General features: G+C 32.9%; 1 protein-coding gene across 1 annotated transcript; it reads right to left on the minus strand.

Moving 5' to 3' along the window:
* Positions 1–848: 848 nt before the first annotated feature.
* LOC146164239 (glucoside xylosyltransferase 2-like) lies at positions 849–3,849 on the minus strand. Its single transcript, XM_083381982.1, has 7 exons — positions 3,692–3,849; positions 2,973–3,128; positions 1,958–2,185; positions 1,771–1,885; positions 1,519–1,687; positions 1,228–1,439; positions 849–1,150 (listed from the first exon to the last, which is right to left on the minus strand). The coding sequence occupies exons 1-7, from the start codon at positions 3,787–3,789 to the stop codon at positions 1,019–1,021; spliced, it is 1,110 nt and encodes a 369-aa protein (XP_083238108.1). The 5' UTR covers positions 3,790–3,849; the 3' UTR covers positions 849–1,018.
* Positions 3,850–8,881: the final 5,032 nt, after the last annotated feature.

Raw genomic sequence — 8,881 nt, forward strand, 5'->3', positions numbered from 1 at the left:
TTTGTAAGATTTTAAGGAACCGAACCGGAACTGAATAGAATAATTTGACAGATCTTGAACCTTAACCTGTCAAGAAAAGCGGTTCACTCCAGCATTACGTCACAACTTGTATTTTGCAGGGTAAAGCTATGCCATGTTAGAAATGTTATACAAAAAATGAATATTGATTAAATAAAACGTTAATCTTTTTATTTTTTTTAAAGATATTTTAATAATCAGCTGCTTGTTTTTTAATACGTTACGTAACTTAAATTTAATACGAGTTGCAATTCAATATTATTCTTTACATTTATTGATCCACATTTTTAGATTTAGCGCAACCAATATTGTATCCGAACCGGAACTTTATAAACCTGTTTTGAAAATAAATTTAGTCAAACCGGAGCTGAATCGGAACTGAACCGGATTCCGAAAAAATCCTTGAACCAGAACCGAACCTGAAAAGTCAAACGGTTTGACTCCCTGATTAAAACACACTTTGTAATAAGATTGAAATAGGTACCGCATAAATCGGCGTAAGTCCTAAACCCATCAGAATAAGACTTAAATGACAAGAGGCAGGCCTAAAAACACTTTACCTAACCCCAAACCCCACCCCTAAGTACATCACTAATGCCCTAACACTTTAAACCCTAACTCATTTTCTAATCCCACTCATTACCTACCAATAACCCCAAACAGGGCCCAAAATCCTGCGCCAAAACAGCGCCGGTCAATTGATTTTGATTTACTTAACCAATTTGGCTTTGACATTTTTAAGATACATTACAGGTCCGTGCACAGTGTACGTATATTATATATATATATATATATATATACCTTTTATTAAAAAAACATGCTAAAAAAAAACTAATAGACTTTAGGCAGTGGCGAAATCAGAGTGCACACAATATAAACTGTTAAATTCAATAAAAAAGCAGAACTTATCAAATAAGGCAAAAGAGACACAAACTGTTTGATTAATAATAATACTTAATTATTTCTAATTTAAATGTAAAATCAAGAAAATTGACACTTCTTATAGATCACTGTGGTCATATTTTAACTGAAATGAATCTACGTCAACAAAGTTCATAATTGTTGTTAAAATGTTATTTGATGATTTCTTGCAAGGAGAATCTGGGAGGACCCTCAAATTTTCCTTTACTTTCTGCACAGAATTACAAATTAATGCATTTTAGTGAAACTAAACTAAAACTGATGTCCTTTTTTTAATGCCTAGGTTACCTTGAAAATATTTGACATGTGAAATGAAAATCCATGCTCTTCTATTGCAGTGTATATTGCCCTGAATGATGGCCATTTACTTCCCTGTTGAAAAGCTCTTCTACTTCCATGTAAAATCATCACACCTTCTTTATTTGCACTATTACATACTGGCATGTACATGCAATGGTCTGGGCGATAATTCCACTTGCATGAAAAAGTGTGCAGCATTTCTAAAAAAATATTTTATTAACAGTTTTGCACTAACCTTTGCCATATTAAAAAAGCGACTCATCAAAACAGACAGCTTACCAGGATTATGATGAAATATAATGTTCAGCAGGTCTTGATCTCCCCATGTTATATTTAACTTGTACTTCTGGTAAAGGGGTAAAAGCATTTCACTCCAGTTCATTGTTTGAAAACTTAAATCACTTTTGTATGAAGACAGTCGTACCCGAGTTAGATTCATTAACATTACCTAAACATACGGATATTGGTTTGGTAAGATTTGTAAATGCATTAGACATTTTTTCCTAAACTACAGATATGTGGAATACTTACCCCTGAATTTATACCAGTTATACCATAGTATGGGTGTCTAGCAAAACGAGTGTACCATGCACTGCTGGTACTTTCGTGCTCTGGTGACATTGCAGCTAAGTGTGTAGAATTAAACCTTTTAAAATAAAATAATTTATTAAGTAATATATAAATCACATATTTTAGTTTTTGCATGATATTCACGAACTCTGAAAATAATTTCCAAATTTCATCTACTGGACTGACAAAAAGAACATCAGTATCCACGTAAAGAATTGCATCAACTTCCTTTAAAATTTCAGGTATAAAAAGTCTTTGTGATGCACATAGTTTGAATAACTTTTTCCATTGTTTATCATGACCATCGTTTGGATATGTAATAGAATAAATTTCAAATTCAAATTTATGTCGAAATAGTTCTGGCCATGTTTTTATCCTGTAAAACAATAGTCAATAATGTCGATACAATTCATTAAAAATAAACTTGATAAGAAATTTAAAAAGTAAATTATTTTGAACCTCCTGACTTGTTTTTCACAGGACAAAAATTCTATTTTTAATTCATTTGTTATGAACTTTGTTTTTTCAACTACCTTTTGCCCTGACTGGCACATATTATTTTGTGCCAATCACTTAATCTTAATTCTTCTCAGTGATATAATTTTTTTCTCTGTTATGTAGATTCAGTTAGAAACCTTAATGTGACACAATACTGATTATACAAACTGTGTTTTGTTACATTGGTTCTTTTCAGGGATGGAACAAAGAAGGGGGGCACCAGGCCATGCCCGAACTTTACATTTTGCAAACTTCCACTACATAAATGCAATTTGTTTTAGCCTATTGTTGTTTTAACAAAATCTTTTCTGCCTAAACATGCCATGCACGTTAGGCATTGCAATATTGCGCCATATAAGCTCATAAAAAATGTCAATTTTTGCAATATTAATAAATGAGATTAGATAAGAGTTGTTATCCACAAAGTGCATGATTCAGTACCACAAAAAGCTTTTTAGAAATATCCAAAAAAAAATATCATTACACTATAGGTGGTATAAACATAAGCTATAAGACAATATCAATTATTGGCACTTATTTAGTTTTTAAACTAGCTAGAGAAATAGGCTTGAAATAGCATACTAATTTTAATCAGTGTTTTAATAGTTTTAAATCATGAGAAATTTTACATAATTATTAATTACTTAGTTAAAAATTCTACTTACACTTGTAAAAAATCATTCTTTAGGTGATCTTCTGTAAATATGTGGAACTTAACTAAAGATTTTGCAAACAGCACGGTAGCTTTTATATTTGTTAATGTTTCAGGAACTCTGTCTCCACATGCAACAACAGCAACATGGATTCCAGTAGATTGTGCTCTAAGTGCAAGATATAAAACAGAAAATACCATTTGAGAAAACAGGGTTGCAGGAACTAAATACACTAGTGACATAATGATAATTTAATTAAGGAGATTTCATAAGTTGTAACGAAAAAGTCATTGACACAAAAAATATATACAGTTTTGTTTCAAGTTTTAAATATACATAAATAGGTGACATCATATTTATTACCACGACAGTCAAACATATAGAACTTCTACACAAGATTTTTTTATTTTAACAAAAACACTTTTACCATACCCTGCAAGGTCAAGACAAACAAAAGTTAATTCAACTTTTAAACACATTTTAAACAGCAATCCTAATTTTTTTTAATGTCTGCAAAGCTAGACAAAATGACAAGAATTATGATACAAGAGCAACATACTCAAACAAATCCAAATAATGAATCATATTTAAAATACCAATAGGGATTGGTTTACTAAGATGAACTTTTATTTTGCTTTATTTGTAGGATCTTTCATTTTTCAAAGGTCAAAGATATTTAAAATACATCGGCAAAATTAGTGCCTTAACTTGATGCAATTAAACTTGCCTACCTTTGTTCAGACATTTTTTCCATAGTTACAGGATTCACTGACAGTTCCAGCAATACAAAAATTATTTGAAATTTCACCTTGAATTTTACATGCAACATGCTTTTAAATTGCACCTACTTAATCTAGTTACAAACAATTAAAACTGTTTTATATATTCATCATTATTATTGACAATATATGGTAATTTAGGCAAATACTTTATTCTTCTTAAAATTGATCATTATAACTAAGCCATACATGTAGAATCAGTAGAAACATATTCAATACTTTCATGAGATGTTAAATTTGTATATTCAGAAGGCAAAAAAATATTATCCTCAAAACCTTTTTTTACAAAATATAGGTACAAGGCAGCAATGTCCACCACTAAATACAATTATGTTAAATATACCAAGCACAGGTTCAACATGATTATAAACCTAAACGTTTCAGTTATAAATGTGCAAAAATGTTGTGTCAAAAAAGTGAATGTTATCTATACGCCAATTTAAAATAGCTTACATGCTATTTTCATTGGAGTTAACTGAAATAAGTTGGTATTCTTTTAATGCAAAGAGTGCATTAGTAAATTAGGATAGGCGTAGTTGGAAGTAAGTTGAGGTAAATATTTGGGAGATAAATTACTGTTTGATACTTGACAAGTTGATCACATACAAAACACATATTTAACATTTATTGACCAAAAAGTAACCCTTAAAATACAATATAGGATGGTATTGGTGGACACCTATTCAATCAGCCGTGTTATGTTGTTACAGAATACATGAACTTTTATTTAATAAATTAACTTCTCAGTATCCCTGTTTGCTTTACTGTAGTAAAGACAAAGGGTTTTAACTTTTTCTTTACTACTGTATTTACTGGGGTTACTTTCTAACATGCCTGTCTTATCTTTTTCTTTTAGAAAAACGTCAGTTGAACCAAAATTTGGCCAAAAAGAAAAGCTTGGAAAAGTAACTTATGCCAAAAGTTGCACTGATCACCTGACAGGCTCTATGCAAGGTTAAAAAAGTGAAACTTGTTTTCTACCAAAAATCTTGCAAGAATGCAATTAGGTATTTAATGCTCACAGTCACATTAAGCTCGCTACATTTAGGAAGGCGCTATCCTCCTCAAATAAACCCAAGACGATGTTTGATTGGTACAGTATTTTGTTAGGCATACTTTGGCTTAACTATACCAAACCTTTTTCAATAATACAGTATTGAGCTATCCCAATCTTTGCCTAATCATAAAAAAGTTTTTCATTCACAAATTTGCAGCATTTTGCCTATTCTGAGCACTATACACCAATTTGTCAAGCACAGCACATGTTAGACAAAATATTAATAATTATAATGTATTTAACCTAAATATATGTTTTGTGACATACTTACAACATTTAATAATTTTAGCAAATATTTTTATGGTAGTTCCAGGCTGTCATGCAAACAATAGCCCCCTTAGGCCTTAATGCCTCACTGTATGTGGCAGTCAATTGGCACCTGGACCTTTTTCACTTGAATGGTACCATATAGCAATATGGCTATGTTAAATAAAATAGAAATATTTGGTCAATACTAGCCTGCTTTTGCCTTCAACATTCTAGTTTTTGCTTTGCGGTGAAACAATTAAAATATATAATGTGCTTCAGATATAAATTTTGTTTAAAAGTCTTGCAGTAATTGCTGGTATAATATTTTCTGTCAAACCTGAGCATTTCGGAAAAACTATATGTTGGATGTATGTTAAGCAACAAAGATGGGTTTAACAGTTGTTAACTTAAGACAGATGGAAATTGTTTGTATATTTTGTATTAATTCATACTGATTTAGGGTACCAAATAATAAGGCAACAGCCTGAAATGATTTGTTTGCTGGATAACAGCAATTTGCCTAAGTGTTGTAATCAGCAATGAATGGCATTTAAATGATAAGCACCTCTCCAGTTTTGCTTGACAGAATTAGAGATAAATTTCAAATTACCTGTGAACAATAAACTTTAGAGAAGGCGCAGGCAAATTTATTCATGTTTCTTTCGGAGCATACAAAACCAGCTGTTATTCTTGTTCCTCACAAAAATTGCAAAGAATAGCATTTGGCTATGTGTCATCTGTTCTGGCCTATTAAATGAGTATATGGAAAGGTGGCAAATTGATTTTTAAATATACCTACACTTCACTCTATTTTTTTTAATTCTCTTTGAAACAGGCATGGATATCATGCTTGTAGGTATAAGGCTACCATAGCTTATTGTGATGATTTTTTTATCAGGCGACATTGGCATGATACAAGGCAACCTGAAGAACTCATGCATGGGCCACAACAGTGTGTAAAGATTGGTGTGTAGAGTCAACAATGATTGAAGTTTTGCAAAACCTCAAGAAAAGATGAAGCAACAAACAAGATCCTAATTTTCTCAATTTTCTATGACACCATTCAATTCCAAACACTGGAACTGTCACATAATCTAGATTTGGCATGGCAGCAGTCCATAAGCATGTGCAAGGTAATGCTAAACACCTACACCGTAATGCCAAACAACTAGGTACCATGAAATTCAGAAATATCAATGTGTCCTCTACTGTATAATCTCAATGTGTTCTCTGCTGTATGATGTAATCGCTTTTCTATGCTGTATTTGCATTGAACTCTCTTTGGACCTCGGATGTGAACTGAGGCCACAGTTAGAGGTTCAGGGGTGCAACGCCTTTACGCCGGATTTGTCGCTGTGTTATAGCCTTAAAACCATAGATGATTGTAGTGCATTATTTCCTGCATAGAGAGAATACCTTGTGACACAAATACTGGCTGTAGATTGCTGAAAACTATGAAACAAGTTGTGGAAAATGTTTATTTATTTATGGCAAGTGTGTTGAATTCTTGTTGTCTTTGAAATATTGTGTCTGTCAAATTTTTCTTGTAGAGATAAAACACACAACTTGGCAGGGTGTATGGCTGAAGAAATCAATTGTTTTTAGGAGAGAATAAAATTTGAAAAAAAAATATAAAAAAAACATAGAATTCAATGGATTTGGGAGCTCTTCAGTGCCAAATTGGAAAATCAGATGTTTGCGGCGGCAATGAAGTTATTTCTCAAATTGCGCAGTGGTAATCGGAGTACTTGTGGTAAATTTTGTACCTTTTGTTGTCATGCTATTTATGTTGTTCATTGCCAGCTGTTTATTTGTATTTTTGTTGTGTTGTAGGTAAAATTTACCTAAAACACTGTTTAAAAAAGCCAAGCAATCCCTCGGTCACCATCATTTTACTAACTGATCTTGCTCTTCACCGATTACCATGAAGAGACTTGCCCAAACCACCTGTGTCCATTGCTCTTGCAATAGCAAACAAATATTGATTCTACTGTGGAGGTGTTATACATATACATTCTGAAGTCCGCACCATCTGCCCAGCTCGAGAATCCACCTGCGAAGGTCACTATGCTAAAAAGTGCTTGCCAAAACAAAGCACTAGGGAATCTAAAGTTCCTTGAGAAGACAGAATTCAGTTTTGCCACGTACAGAAAATAAAAATCTGCCTTTGCCTTTATCACAAATTCTTCTTTATATATGATTGATGGGCACCCTGAGCCACCAAAATGGAAAGTCTACCTTTGCTTCTATCAGAAATTAGTCTATATATATATGATTGATTGAGACCCTTGGATTGTGCCCTGCAACTGTAAAAGTCTCCCCTGGATGCAAGGAGGCGAAATGCATTGGTGGATTCTGGAGCAATTGGATGTTACTTAAAAAGCCAGATCCGTCATGAACAAGATTCAAAGGAGGTTTTACAAAAATTGGAGTTTATTAATGAATTATCTGCTGAAGATATTCTGGGTCATACCTTCATAAAGAGCATTCTTTTAACTTGACTTTTTATCACGGCTGGCCGAAAGATAGAGACTACCAAGTTGCAGCAAACTTTGTAAATACTGTCAAGTGTTTTGTTATTGATTCTGCTGAGAGAATGGTCAAGTTAAACACCATTGATTACTCAGCATACAACACTAATGATGCACAGCAGCACGCTAGCCTCCTGCAAGTCGTAGAAGAACACTGGCGATTGTTTCCAGACTTCCTAAAAAATTAAAAAATCAATCTTTTGCGTTTTTGAGCTAATTTGCAATGCTTCTTTGTGGTGAATATGAGTATTCGTTGTCAATTTATTACAAATAACATTTTACAATACTATAGTATTTGCCATCGTTTGGTTACAAAAGAGCCAATTTAGCAAGTTTTTACAATAGGGGAATTCCAATATTTTGATGATTTTAACTGCTAAAGTAAAAGGAAAACGGGAATACTCATCTACCATGAAGAGAATGTATGTCTCATACCCCTGACAGGTCCTTTGAAATCAATTTTTATTCTCTCCTAAAACAGCGGAAATTATTTGCACTTGACATACTTTCCGCAGTGGCCTTTCGCCTAGACCAAAGTCGCCAGAATAGCCACATCTACAACAGAGGATGCGGCGTTGTTTTGAACAATATGCCAAAAAATGTGCATGCGAAAATAAATGTGCCAAAATGGCCGCACATTGAAAAATGCTTTTTAAAATGTGGCCACTTTTTTCAACCAGAAGCAACACAGCACCAAAGAGCTAGCACAAACAAAGTAAAGTAAAAATAAACGTATTTACAACCAAAATTTTAGAAAACAAATTATACCACAATACTAATAATGGTCTATATTTTTTTAATATGAAAAAAAATATTAAATTTATAAAAAATATTAATATTCGTCATAAATGACAAGATGAAAAGATTTCCGCACCGTTTATTTAACAAATTCTTGTAGATCTTAAGCGCACCTTTCCAGTGATACCACACTCGAGGCCTCTGGTATGGGGCATAAGGGTTTAAATCGGCGATAACCGATATTAATATTCATAACATATCGCGACAATTTTTAAACATCTGTAGCATCCTGAATTTGTGATGGAATCAAACGAAATTTCGCCACGGCGCTCCAGACTATTCTACCTGGCAAAAGAAAGAAAAATTTAAAGTTTAAGAAATTTCATATTTATCGCTGAATATGAACAATATCGCGATTTTTGCTCCCAGCAACATCCCCCCCCCCCAAAAAAAGATCAAATTTTTAATTCCTCACCATTTAATTAACAAATTGTTGTAGACCTAGATAGCACCTTTCCAGCGATACCACACTCAACGCCTCTGGTATGGGGCATAAGGGTTTAAATC

Source organism: Ascidiella aspersa, chromosome 2 (genome assembly GCF_963924565.1).
Source record: "Ascidiella aspersa chromosome 2, kaAscAspe10.2, whole genome shotgun sequence".
Lineage (NCBI taxonomy): Eukaryota > Metazoa > Chordata > Ascidiacea > Phlebobranchia > Ascidiidae > Ascidiella > Ascidiella aspersa.

What these genes read in the sequence shown, in the direction of transcription:
- LOC146164239 (XM_083381982.1), bottom strand. Translation starts at nt 3,789, where the DNA reads ATGTTGCATGTAAAATTCAAGGTGAAATTTCAAATAATTTTTGTATTG. An exon ending in AAGAATGATTTTTTACAAGT is followed by an intron (nt 2,186 to 2,972) that starts GTAAGTAGAATT and finishes ATTGTTTTACAG; the next exon opens with GATAAAAACATGGCCAGAAC. An exon ending in TAACTGGTATAAATTCAGGG is followed by an intron (nt 1,688 to 1,770) that starts GTAAGTATTCCA and finishes CCGTATGTTTAG; the next exon opens with GTAATGTTAATGAATCTAAC.